This window comes from Protopterus annectens, chromosome 1.part0, assembly GCF_019279795.1.
Source record: "Protopterus annectens isolate FY-2018-M chromosome 1.part0, PAN1.0, whole genome shotgun sequence".
Lineage (NCBI taxonomy): Eukaryota > Metazoa > Chordata > Ceratodontiformes > Protopteridae > Protopterus > Protopterus annectens.
The window spans coordinates 1527936810-1527950999 of NC_056725.1; the positions used below are offsets into that span (position 1 = coordinate 1527936810).

General features: G+C 38.6%; 1 protein-coding gene across 1 annotated transcript in view; it reads left to right on the plus strand.

Moving 5' to 3' along the window:
* The window catches only part of SLC22A2 (solute carrier family 22 member 2), a 583430-nt gene that overhangs the window by 510018 nt on the left and 59222 nt on the right, over positions 1 to 14190 (plus strand). The window contains exon 8 of the mRNA XM_044072890.1: positions 10280 to 10388. Within this exon, the coding sequence (XP_043928825.1) occupies positions 10280 to 10388 (109 nt within the window). The remainder of the gene's footprint in view (positions 1 to 10279; positions 10389 to 14190) is intronic.

Consider the following 14190-nt stretch of genomic DNA (forward strand, 5'->3'; position numbering starts at 1 on the left):
TTTAAGATGCCTACCCTACTACAAAATGTAAGCATCCATAATAACTTGTCGAGAAAGCAACGACATTTTCATCATCAACACAAGAAATATACATTTAGTAAAGCAATGTTTATGAAACAAATGCATTTTTATTTACAGCTGATTTCAATGTTGCTCACAGTAAAGTCTGTAGTTCAGAAACATGAAATATTTAAGATGGCCAAAAAAAATAATTTTAATACACTTTTGCTTTTTAAACCAGCAATTAAATCTATATAGCAACACATCTTGTAACTTACCTTTGTTGTAGTGTAGTCGGTGTGTACACAACGAAATAAACTAAAAAAATAATAAATCCTCTCTCTAGTTGTAGTCTACGCTACGATCTCGCTCCTTCCTGCAGCTTTTCTTTTTAAAAATCATCCGAATGGTGTTTTCGCGCATGCGCATACCAGCGGAAAGACGCTGGTATGGGAAAAACGTAAAAAAAAGAAAGTTGGCGCATGCGCAGAAGAGCAAAACTACGCGGACGTGTAAACACACGGAAAAAAAGTGAAATTAAATTTAAATTTAAATTTAAGGGTCGCGGGCCGCATGGAAGAGCTCTGAGGGCCGCATGCGGCCCGCGGGCCGCGGGTTGGACACTCCTGCTCTAATAAGTCATTAAAGATAACTCCATTGTAATCAGTAAATGGTTCGATGAACTTGGGCAGAAGAATAAATAAATGCAGAACAATCTACCTTTACACACTCAGGTGCTGGGACAGACTTAATTTTGTCTAACTTGTTAACATTTATTACACTGCAAGTGACACAAAACTACAATAAAACAATATACTTGTTAGGCAATATAATATTGCACCTGCCAGATGACCAGTCTGTAATGTGGCTCAGCTGTTTAATTCCAATACTCTTACAGAGCTGCTCACACCTGAGAAAAGAGGCAAGTTTATTGTTTAATCAGTATAACTCAGCAGCGTTTTGTTCTAATTGCTAAAACATTTTCTGCTGCCATGTTGTGAACTTTTGTAAATAGGCAGCTTAGAACTATGTTGTAATGCTTAACCCAGAAAACCCCAATTTAAAAGATTTCTGTTTAATGGGAAATAAATTGCCCATTGTTGTTTAAAGGAGATTTTAGATAATGTCAGCAACATTAATTACACAGAAATTGGTGGGGGGAAAGACAGGTAAAGGTAAGTCTTAACCTTGTATGTCAAGAGATCAGGTTTTTATCTTGGACAGTTTTGAAACATTTGTGTTATTAACCAAGACTGCTGGCAGAATAAGCTTGAATGTTCATTTTCTGAAGGAAATTGCCTCTTTCTGTAGTATCTTTTGAGTTAAAATCTAAACTCTTTCTCAAAAGATCATACATTTTTAGAAAGCATTCAGCTTGCTTAAAACTAAATTAGATATGTTCATCCAAGTGTGGACAGTTAAGTATATATCTTTATTTGTGTGTGTGTGTGTGTGTGTGTGGTACATCAATGTGGCAGACTATTATGAATATATAAAATCTTTCAAATTTAGACCCAGAAAATAGCGTAGCTTAAGAGCTTGGGGCTTATTAAGCAGTTTAGTAATGATGCAACATATGGTGCACTGAATTCAAACTGTTAAACCAATTCAAGTTTTTGACAATGATCTGCAAATGCGGAAAATTAAAAAACACGATCGGGATCTTGGTGACAATAACAACATGCTATTTACATGGAAGCTGTATAAGAGAAAGGTGTGATTTACTGATAGGACTAAGTCAGAAATCCAGCTGGACCAGTAAAAATAATTCTAAACATTGAATGGTGCCTGCATGAACTGTGGCTTAGATTCATTTGAAATCATGGGGTGGCCTTCTCCTGCAATCATCAGCCCCCTGTACAACTGTACATACAGTTCAGTCCTGTACTTAAAGTAAAACTGTCCTGGGTAATAACAGTACATTAAACAAGAAGCAGACAAGAATACCAAGCAGAAGCAAATAACTGCAGCAAAAAAAAAAAAAAACAGGTACAAAATAAGTACCTGCCCTGAATACATTTATCATATTGATAAAACACCAACAAATCATTTCTTCCAAAACAAAAACTTACATGGTTACACAGTCAGATAATTTATATGATCCACTACCACTATCTCAAGGAAACTGATGCCATTGCAGTGGTGGCTAGTGACTTCAAATCAAAGGGGGGTCTGCAGTAGACAGTTGGATGGGTGGGGCCAACAAGAAGGGGTGTCACCAACTAGAAAGGGACAGAGCTAGGCTCAAAATCACAAACATTGGACGTTAATTAAATACGCTGCCCTGGGTGCCAAACTATCATTATGAGAGTCCAATCAAGACAAAATGAAGTGTGGAAGAAAAAAAATATTTCAATGCATTGGCTACATGACAGCTTACTTAATGTCTAGATGGAAACAAAAAGGTTGTGAGGCATGAAAAAATAAACTGCTTTTGAAATACATTGCTGGAATGCCAGTCAAAATAAAGTATAAAAAACAAGCAGCACTCAGCTCAAACCACTTTTCCTTGCACTGCAGTTCCAATTATAATTTATAGTCAGCTTTATAAAAGTACCAAGTAACATGCTGAAAGTAGCAATCTCTGTGATACCCCCACTTGTAAAAATGTTTCTTATCCAAAAAAGACCTGCTGCCTGACAACAACTATCTACTTGTTTGACGGGGAAAACATGATCAAAGTAAAAAATGAACAGCAAACAAGAAACAAGCTCAAAATAAATTGCTTAAAGGATTACTGCACAGGTTATGGACCACACATGATAGATTGGCATTTTGATTAGTTTAAGGGTAAAGCCTGCAAAGATGACTACTTCTGAAAATACTGTAATCCTGTCCTTTATTACAAATACTATCATATGCATTTCATTAAATAAGGCTTATATGTTATCTAGTTATGTAAATATTATCTGCATGGCAACAACAAAAAGGCTTTCAATGTTGGTAGTTCTTTAACAGTATGCTTAAAGCTTACTTGCATCTTACAATCTCAGACAAGCTTACCTCATGGTCATTAAAGCATTGCTACTTAAACACAGAGGAAGAGGCATTGCAACAACATGAATTTTCTGAATAATAAGAAGCATAAATCAACAGTATAAAAATATGACAGAAAACCAGAACATTTTGCAAAATCAAGGACAGATGAAAAGCTACTTAGTACATGTGTCTACTTTGGATGGGGGATATTCTGCACAATTACACTGCATAACTGCTCCCTGCCTTGCTTGGACACATCCAGAGTCACTACATTGGGGAGTGGGGTGCAACACGTATGTCACAATTTTAAATGTCTCTGGCTGACAGTGATGGCCTTGACACATTTGTCATACCTCTCAACCTCAGAGCAAGAAATTTGGACAAATCCATAAATAGAAGTGGGACAAAGGCCCAAAAATAAGGATAATTTTTAAATATTGGTCTTATAAACTTAGAAAGATAATAGAATAGTAGGTCTTGCATTAGTATGAATTTTCTGAATGGTATGAAATCTGAAACTCAAATGTCTGTAATTATTTTTTAACTTCAATCTTTAATGATTTGCCACTGATTTGCCAGAAAACCACAATTTTATGAAAAATAGACCAAAAATGTGATGCAAAAATATAAAATAGCCACACAATACAGCTGGGAACCTGTCAAGGAAGGGCCACTTTTTAAATATTAGTACTGTTAAGGTGAGCAGCTGACAAAATAAGAGAATCTGCATACATTTCTGAAATAAAAGTAATCTATAACTCTGAGCATTACAATTATTTATTAATTGTAAACCCTCCGCATTTTCTTCCAAAATTGCCATTTTGTGGAGGGATTATTAGGGGGAAAGCAACATTTTGAGACAACATCGGGGACAGTTGAGAGGTTGGCTATATCTAATTCTATAAAGTGATTTATTTGTGTGTACATTTCAACCTCTTAACGCAGGAAATCTGGGCAAGGCCAAATATATTGGGGAAACATAGAGACAATACTAACAATTGCTCTTGTCTAAACCTAGACAGTTGATAGAATAACAGGTCTTGCTTAAGCATGCATTTTTCTGAAGGGTATGAAGTCTAAAACTCAGTGTGTCATTATTTAGTGACTTCATTCCTAAATGGTTTGCCAGAAAACCACAGATTTTATGAGGAACAAACCAAAAATAAAAAGCAAAAATCTATTCATTCTGGGAAAATCTGGACAGTTTAGAGGTATAGTTCAGCTGGGGCTGTCTTTGAAGTTGTCGCCCTTAATCCCTCACAAAATCATGGTTGAATAGAGCCTCCCCCCTGCAGCCATTCCAATGTCCCATTACTTGGCTATTTCACTCCATTTACCATAAACACTGTAATGTGCATACTGCTTTACTTCTATTATCATTTGGATTTCATTTAAAAGTTTTATTTTACATTTTACAGCACAAACACTAATAGACATCTGCTAAACAAAGCAATGCAGTCTCACAATGAAAATAGACTTAGCATTAAAACTTCTCTGCCCTTGAAACTCACATTCATCAAAAACGCATTGAAACCCACATTCAAAGAAAATACATCTGGTCAGTTGCAGATAAAGATTAACTTTGGGCTGTTTTCAAATCACAGGTCCCTTGCACATGAAACATACATGTGTTATTTGATACACCTGCCTGATTGTATTAAATTATATTCCTTGTATAATACAGTACAGTTGTTAGAGGGCATTTTAAATGTATTGTTTTGAACATTTTTCCACTAAACAATGAAACAAAATGCATGCACCAATAATGACAAAACTGCCAAATTCAGAATATTTCCATCGTAAAAGTCTACTCAAACTTCTACAATCTACTAGTATCAGTAAATATGCACAATCTCTGCAGAAGTAAAAGTCATCTAAATAATTCCATATTAAAGAGATCTGTAACTAATGAAGAGGTTGCTGCTAGCAAACAACTTTATTTGTAGATGAAACAATGAAACATAAAGTGCCTGTTGCCCTTGAGGAATAAATTGTCTATGTTACATTAAAAAATGATAAGCTAGTAATATTTCAATAGGGAATGGGTGGCAAACTGATAACAGGTTCATAGTTACTAAGTATCTCTGCCAAAGAGGGCATTCTAAGGACTGCAGCATCCACCCCCTTTAAAAGCACAACACAGTATAGTATCAGCAATGTATCTACATACTGTGGGAATAGAACTCACAACCTTCTGCCTTAAAAGCAAGTACATTGCCTGTTGTGCTATTAACAATGCAAGCAGACTCAGCATAAACAGCACTAAACTTCTCTTCCCCTGAAGCTCTTAGCTCCTTGTAAAATCCACTTGACACTCAACTGTATCTCTCAACTTTGCAGCACATGAGCACAAGAAATTAGGAAACAGTCCAAATTTATTGGGGGGACAAAAGCCCAAAAACCAGGGACACATTTTAAACATTGATTGTATAATCTTGGAAAGTTGCTAGAACAAAATGCTGTGTTACTGCCATGCATTTCACTACCAAGTCTTGAACCCAGGGCCATGTGCACTACAGTCAGAGCAACACACCACTATGCCAAATCACCTGTTTTATGAAAGGCAGGAAGACTGAAACTTAAATGGCTATCATTTATTGAATTTAGTTAACGCCATAGCTCTCAGTCTCTAAGCACAAAACACCTGGACAAAGCCAATAATGAAGGAATACAGCCCCCAAACATATTCAGTGAATTCAGTTCTCACCATAACTCTCAACCCCTTAGCAAAACAAACCTGGACAAAGCCAGTAATGGGGGAATACAGCCCCAAAAATAGGGACACATTTCAAATATTGATCTTATAAACATAGAAAATTGGTAGAATAAAGGGTTTTGTGTTATCATGTACTTTCTGAAGAATATGAAGTGTGAAGTTCAAATGTCTGTCATTATTTAGTGAATTCAAAATCCAGAAAAACACAGATTTTATGAGGAACAGAACAGAACAAAAATATGAGGCAAAAATTGGAACATTTTACAGAAGTGGTGGGTATTCAGGCTATTGCTACCCGCACCCAAGGCACAGGGTTTGAGCCTACTTTCTAGCTACCAGTTATAGTTAACTGGGGCATTACACACACACACACACACACACACACGCACACACACACACACACACGCACACACACACACACACACACACACACACACACACACACACACACACACACACACACACACACACACACACACACACACACACATCCTAAACAGACTTCACACACTTCAGATAAAACAACATCCTGAATGGACTTCAGATAAAATAACATCCTGTACAGACTTAAGATAAAGTAAACTGAATGGCAATACAATAGCTTGTGTTCAGCACCATTCCTGCTTGCACACACCAAAAGCTCCATTCCTGCTTAAAAGCACACACACACACACCAAAAGCTCTGTTCCTTCCTAAAACTGACCCGATCTCTAGTTGCACATTAAGCATCTAGGGAAACGCAACTTCATGCTCATAACAGCAGCTCTCAGCTCACTTTGCCTGAACACCAAGTCCTTTCTTTTTTTTTTATATTGATTCTGCATTCTTCACTCACCCCAAATGATCCAACAACAAGGTTTTCTTTTGAGGAGCAGGATTCTTTGGTAGCTATATCAACAAAAAAAAAAGTAAAGGTTATTATACCTTGCAGTATGACTGGAATAAATAACCACATCTTCCATTATTAAAAATGCTGGCAACTGGGCAGAAGAAAAAATCATACAAAAGAGGTGGTGTGTTGGTTAACAAAAGACAGTTGTGAGATCCCACTCTTTGAAGTGCTTGAGTTAATCTACTGCATACTGGATGAAACCGTCCTTCAAGACTAAGTACACCCCCTAATGCACCAGTGATCTGTTTGGTCCACCTTAGGGTTCAAAGTGAACTAGAGTGGACATCATCCTGCAGTCAGAGTTGGGTTTTCCTGATAACTTGACTGGATTGGACTTCTGGCAGGCTTTGCAGAAACTGGAACGTAAACATTAGCTAGACTGACCAGCCACTATGGTTCAGCTTTCCAGACCCACTTGGATGTTAGCTTTAAACGGCTGACTGCTGGAGGTGCAGCAAACACATTTTGTGCTAAACATTTTGAATGTTCTTTGGAGGAGTACTACCTGGTTCCTTTTGGGCAGTATGTTGTGGTTCTGTTGCTGGGTCCCAATGCATTGTAATAACCCAAATGGACTGAAGATCTGCTCAGAGCTGCAACAGCTTTATACTACAAAAGGGTTCAGCCCAAGTGGTGACTCTGCCAAGAAGATCTCAGATGAGTGGATGGGGAGAACTCTGTGCTGCATTCCATTTGTATCAGCGGAGTGCCACAGTACATTTCTTTGCACCAAACAATTATTTATTTATTTAGGGACTGTATGGACATGTTAAGGTGGTTACAGCACATACTCAAACACTTGTACTGCTATATAACTCCAAAGCATTGTGTTCAGAGTAACATTTGTGGCATTATTTGTGTTTACATTAGAGGTGAGACGCTACAATGGACAGCACGGTTATATGAGAGAGACAGCACTGATTGTATATCGACTGGTAATTGAGCACTACCTGCAAATGCTAGACTTAAAATAGAAAGAGATTGGTTTCATTTCCTGGGGGTCTCTTTTCTTGGTGGTGGTAGATGACAGGCAGTGTACACTGTAGTTACTGGTTAAACTCACCCTAAAAGAAGGGGAAGGTTACAATGTTACCACCACAGTGCACATGATGATATACAGGGATGTGAATTTGTAGCTTGCTCACCAACAAGCTATGCTTTTCACCACTTTTTGAAGTATTGCATTTCAGAATTGTCTTTACTGGATTCTGGTGAAACCTGGATCTTGAAGACTAAACAATTATGTGACAGACTGTGCATCACCAGTTGAAATCATGCTTGCTATAGACACTATTGTGCTAAATTTGTAAGCTTGATAATAAAAGCACACACACACACACGCACACACACACACACACACACACACACACACACACACACACACACACACACACACACACACACACACACACCAAAAGGTCCGTTCCCGCCTAAAAGCACACACACACCAAAAGCTCCGTTCCTGCCTAACACACCCACCTTTGTCCTGGACATCCTGCTGCAATCCATAGCCCCAGTAGCTCCAACTTTCCCTGTTTCCCGTGAATGCATTCAAAGTCTCTAGTCTGCATGCATGCACTGAATTCCAGCCTGCAGTTCTGGAGAATGCACAAACTGCAGCCATTGCAGTCCGATCCCCTTCCAGTCTATACGGTTGTAACCGCATAGACTTCTGGGGGATCTGTAGACTGGTGCCTACTTTCTAAATCCGGACTGCTGTTTAACCAGTCCAGATTCGAGTATGCATGCATGGAGTTCATTCTGGGACTTAATTTTTTTTATTTTGTTTTTTCTGTTTTACAGCTGGGGGGGGGGGGGGCTGCAGTTCTGCAGTCCAATAGCATGATTCACCACTGAGCACACAGCTGATATAAGTGAATCTACTGACTTTTCTGAAAAAGTCATGCTACCAGCTGCTAATTGCGTACATTAAACTAAGAATAATAATAAAAAAAATGTATGTATCTTACATGGAAGCAACCACGGAAAATTAATTACTTTTTTGCCTTTGTCTAATGACTGTAGGTGAACACAGTACAATCAGGTCAAATCACATTACAATGTTAAAAGTTTCAATCCTGTGGGGGCCGCATTATTAGCTGTCCAGGGCTGCATGTGGCCAGTGGGCCGCAGGTTGGACAAGCCTACTATAATCCGTAATGCAATGTATTTTCTATTTATTCTTTGCTACTGTTTTTTAGGCGAAGTCTTCTACAAACCATGGAACTAGCTGATTTTAAAATTTTAATTGCATATGTAATGAGCATTGAATTTAAATCATATGACTACCTTATGTTTTTTTTTTTCCTTCTCACTGTTAATATCTATCAGATTTTAAGTCTTCAGTTTGCTATGCTACCTGTATATAAGACCAAGTATCGTAATTGCTCTCTTATTATATACAAGGTCACTACCTGCTACTACTGTAAGAACTGTCTTCTAGAACCATTGTTATACAAGATTATAGGTCTTGTCTCCCACTTGACCGATTTATTCTGTTCTAATCTTTTCACCATTATGAATGTCTGTTACTATTTATTTCTTTATTGTATTATACAATTTTCCTTCTACTAACAAAATAGTTTACTAACAATGGAGCATTTCTCCCCAGGCCTCTGCTGAAAAGGGTTTTATGCCCAGTCGGACTCTCCCGGTAAACAAATGTAAAATAAATAAATAAATAGTATATGGGTATATTATAATATTTTAGTGACAGAATCATCATCTTCATCATTTAACGATCTTTCCCATTTTTACATGGGCTTGGGGTGTCACCACTTCTCTATCTTCAGATCAGCTGTCCTACCTTCATCAGAAGTCATGCCTGCCTGTCTCATGTCTCCTCTCAAGCAAACCATCCATCTCTTAGCTGGATGACAGAAGTATTTGTATAATTCTAACCAGATTCGAATTTATTGTGGCCTTAGACTTGTGGGCATTATATGCTTAGTGGAATATTCTTTTGGAAATGTTATAATTTAGACCCATCCATGTTAAACTAGTTTACACAAAAGTTACAGTTTTAAAAGAAACTATTCTGTGCAGCCTTTGCATTCTGTACATATGGACTAATGGTCAGTCATTACTATCAACAGTTATTTGACTACTGAAAAGACACACTTACTTTCTTAATACATTTTCATACTCCTTATGCCTTGTTGAAATAAATAGTGGACATATTGTCCTGCTCTACTAAAAGTGTTTGGCTCAAGTGATGCATATGATCATGTGGTAATATTACAATAATAACTTTAATTATTGTGACTGCTATTATTAATCTGGTATTGACAATTTGTTTCAGTAGTTTCAAAGATGTTAGAGCCACTAGTCTGTAGTAGGCTTTTAAAAGGCATCCACTGCTGTTTAGATTTATTGCTAGTTTGGAAGTCAGCATACTTTTGCAAATGATTTCTCACCGAATTGATTGCATCATTGCTGTAACAATTATCACTGTGGTGAGTGCCAGGTGAATGACTGAGTATAACAGAAAAGTGCCAAATGAGCAGCATAAACAACACAATGAAAATATCACAGTTTCAAGAGGTGCTACTAGCTTTTGCATTGCAGAATGGAGGCAGTAGATTGATACACAATGAAAGACAGAAAAAATTTGTAAAGAAAAACTGCAATAAAATAACATTATTTGGCTACATCTGCCATTTTAAACATTCTATTCTTTTTTTGTTTGTAAGATTTGAAATGGTTAAAGACATGCATGGCATTAATTGGACGACTGGCAATCACATCTGGTTTTGAACTAGTCTGCTTGGTAAATGCTGAACTGTACCCTACATTCATCAGGTAAGTCAGGTTTGAATAAAGTTGTCTATAAAGTGGGCATTTCTAGTTATTTATTATATGACTGATTAATTAGCTAGTTAGGATGGCTGATCAACATGAAGCTATTTTATATCCTGATCCATAGGGTGTATCTGTAATCATTATATATACTGCATGCATGTTCTGGTTGCAGTGAAGTGTTCCTTCTCCATAGTTCCCTACCCAATTTTATTATTTGAAATGTCTCAGAGCTTGCTGATCACATTTGATCTAAGACAGATACATTACATTCATCAGTATAAGTTATAGTTCCATAATCCTGTCATTGGAGACTATCATTAACATCTGATGAGGATTTTATCTCCCCCGCCATTTCTGTATTACTAGAGTATATTTGCCAGCTCTAAATAGTTTATTCAATAATATATATTTCATAATATAGTGATAAGTTAAGCAAATTAAAAAATCTCACTATATATTACAGCTTATGCTTCATATTTCTAAAGGAGGCATGTTTCAATCAATTAAATTGATTTGCCAATGTCCTGAAACTTAGCACTACAGCATCAAGTGTTTAAACTCCCAAACTGTACTTTCTCCCATCAGGGTACATTTCTGTCATCTTATTTATGTATAAAATTAATTTTAAAATATGAGGTTTCCTTGCAGTGATATTGTGGAAGAAAAACAAGGAACTTTAACCTCAGTGATATAGACATAGGAAAAGCGTCTGTTGCATCCGTAGACATTAATGGGCACACCACTGCCAATGTGCAGTTACCTTAATGTGTCAGTTCAAGGTTAAACCCAATAAAAAGTAGCTGACTGTGCTCAGAAGAGAGCTATTGAGGTATAGGTATAGTGTGGTTAGTATGGTAAATATTTTAAAAACTGTAGCTAGAGATATATGGTTAATCAGGATTGGGTATTATATAGTAAGACTGGGATGGTTTGATGAACAAAAGGTTCACTGCAGCTCCTGCATTGACAGTGCTGGAACATTCAGCTCCAAAAATTGTTTTTAAGCTTACTACATAAACTAAAAGTGTACATAATCAGTTTTTACCAGTCAAACTTACATTTACAAATAAGAATATAAATGAAAGCCACAAACATTTTAAAACTGCTACAATTACAAGTTACATCATCACTTGACACAAATTTTAAGTAAACTTGAAAACTAAGAGTACAATACCATATTTTGAATAGAAATAAGATTGCTTTACATATACCTAAACATTTATTGAAATATTAAAATAATGTATATGGAACTTCATTAATAATCATAATGTTTAAAAAAATCTCTTCTACAGTCTTTTAGTACCCATTAAATAATCCCAGCATTTAAAGTGTTGCAGCTTATAAGAACAAAAGTGAGTCCTGCAAAATGAAAAGGTAAACATAACTTTTTGCTAAGATTTTATACTTTGTCATCACAAATTCCTTTGCTGAAAGCTTCATATCTGTATCATAATGCTAAAAAAAAAAAAAAAACTTCTAGAGCTATTTGAACAACATACTTCTGGATTCAGCAAGCCCTGCACGTTGTGCAGGACTAGTGCAGGAGCCCCAGCAGGCAATATGTCTGCCGTGCTGATCTCATCTGTTTAAGTGTAGGGCAGTGGCGCACAAACGGGATTGGACGAAAAATAAAAAAAAATCCTAAAATAAGCATTCTAACCAAAATCACTATTTTGGCAGTATACTCAATGGCAGGCAGAAGACAACATGGCCAGGGAATAGTGGTTGCTAAGGGGGGAGGCTCAGTGTGGGACCTGTAACTATGCATCAGCAGGCAATCCTATGCAAATGAGGGGAATGATACTGAATCCCAGATTTCCCCTGCATGCTAGTCAGCACTCAACAGTGTAAGAGCAGGAATAGCTTGGTGCATGCCTAGGAGTTAGCTGACATCATAGGGGTGTGTATCAGGCATACTGTAAGTGGATTGGAGCCCTGTGGCTTGGGTTTGCCCTTAGCTTAGCAGAGCTAAGCAAGAGGGTGTGCCTGAGGCTGCCTAGCACTCTTTACATTGGGTGTGCATGTCGCGCATCGGGTTTTAAAGGAAAAAAAAAGTAAACCAGGAAATAATAGCTCTGTGCACATTTGAGCACTGTGTTTGCGCAGCGCACCCCCAGGCTTAAACAGGAAGGCAACGGGAAGAGAAAACAGCAGTAGAAAGGTAATCTAGGAGAACAAGCATAGTTGGCAGGTGAAATGTATCAGAATCAGCCAATTACACAGGCAGCAGACCAGCCCTGCCCAGAACACTACTATAAACTATGCAAACACCTTTCCCTCTGGTTTTTCACACATACTCTACACCATCGGTGTATGCAAGTGGGGAACTTTTAACAAACAAAAGCAACAAAATGATAGGGGCTGCAGCAACTATCAGGCATCAACATGTGGAAGAGACTGAGGGTGACGAGGATGAGAATGCTGTCGACCAACCCACAGTGAGGAGACGGAGATGGGTGTATAGACCCAGGGTAATCTACCAGGGGCTACATGATCTGGAGATAGTGGAGCGCTATAGGATGGACAGGGATCTCCTACAGCAAATTGTTCAGCTGTGCCAGCCACGCCTGACACACAGAACTAACAGAGGGGAACCCATCCCAGTGGATACCAAGGTATGTGTAGGCTTAGGAATACTAAACACAGGTACCTCCTAAAGCCCAACTGGGGATATCATGGGGATCTCACAGGTATCAACATCCAGGTATTCCACCAGTTCCTAGATACCATGTCAGCACATGCCGGTGAGCACGTATATTTCCCCAGCACCCGTGAGGTGTTGGCCAGCAATATGCAACTGTTCCACCAACTAGCAGAATACCCTGAGGTAGTGGGTGCTATAGACTGCATGCACATATGCATCAAAGCACCACCCGGTGAGCGGGGTATGGTCGACATCAACCACAAGGGCTTTCCCTCCATCAACTGCCAGGTCATGTGCGATGCCCAGGGCATAATAATGAATGTGTGTGCTGGCTGCCCTGGAAGCTATCATGATTCCCACATCTGGCATCTGATGCAGCTGTACCAGAGATTTGCCAGTGGGGACATCCTTTATGGTCACCTAGTGGAGGATGCTGGTTACGCACTGGAGCCATGGCTGATGACACCCATCTGAAATGCACACACACTTGAATAAGAACTCCATAATGAGCACACGCACAGACCAGAATTATAATAGAGTGTGTGTTTGGGATGCTCAAGTCATGGTTCCAGTGCCTGGACACATCTGGTGGAGCCTTGCAGTACTCACCAGCTACATGTACCCAAATTGTCATCATATGTGCCATGCTACACAATATGATCCTGCAGAAACAGCTGCAGCAGGAACAGCATGGGGCAGGGCCACACAGCCCCCTCACCAATGACAAGGCCTGCACAGGCACAGAGTGACTCGGAGGAGAAACAACCTGAGCCTGCCCCAGTAGGCAGATGGAGGCATGCCCAGTATGGCCTGGCCTTGGCAAAGAGGCAATGCATAGCACATACACTGTTACAGTAGGGACCCAGGGAATGACACCTCTCTCTGACTTGCACATAGAGTAAAAGCGGTACCAAACATGACACTACCTGTGCTCAATCATGTATAGGGAGTTAATATGTGCATCCAACATAGACAGCTCTCCAGTACCATCCTCAATAATGGCACACCCACAAGGTAAGTCAGTCTCCTTACCAATTGCTGAATGGAGTAGTATGTGTTGTTACTTGTATCTGTGGTATGGATGTGAGCATGCAAGGGATCGGGTGGCTGAATGAGATGCCAGCAGATAGTAGACACCTATAGTGGCAGCATCAGATC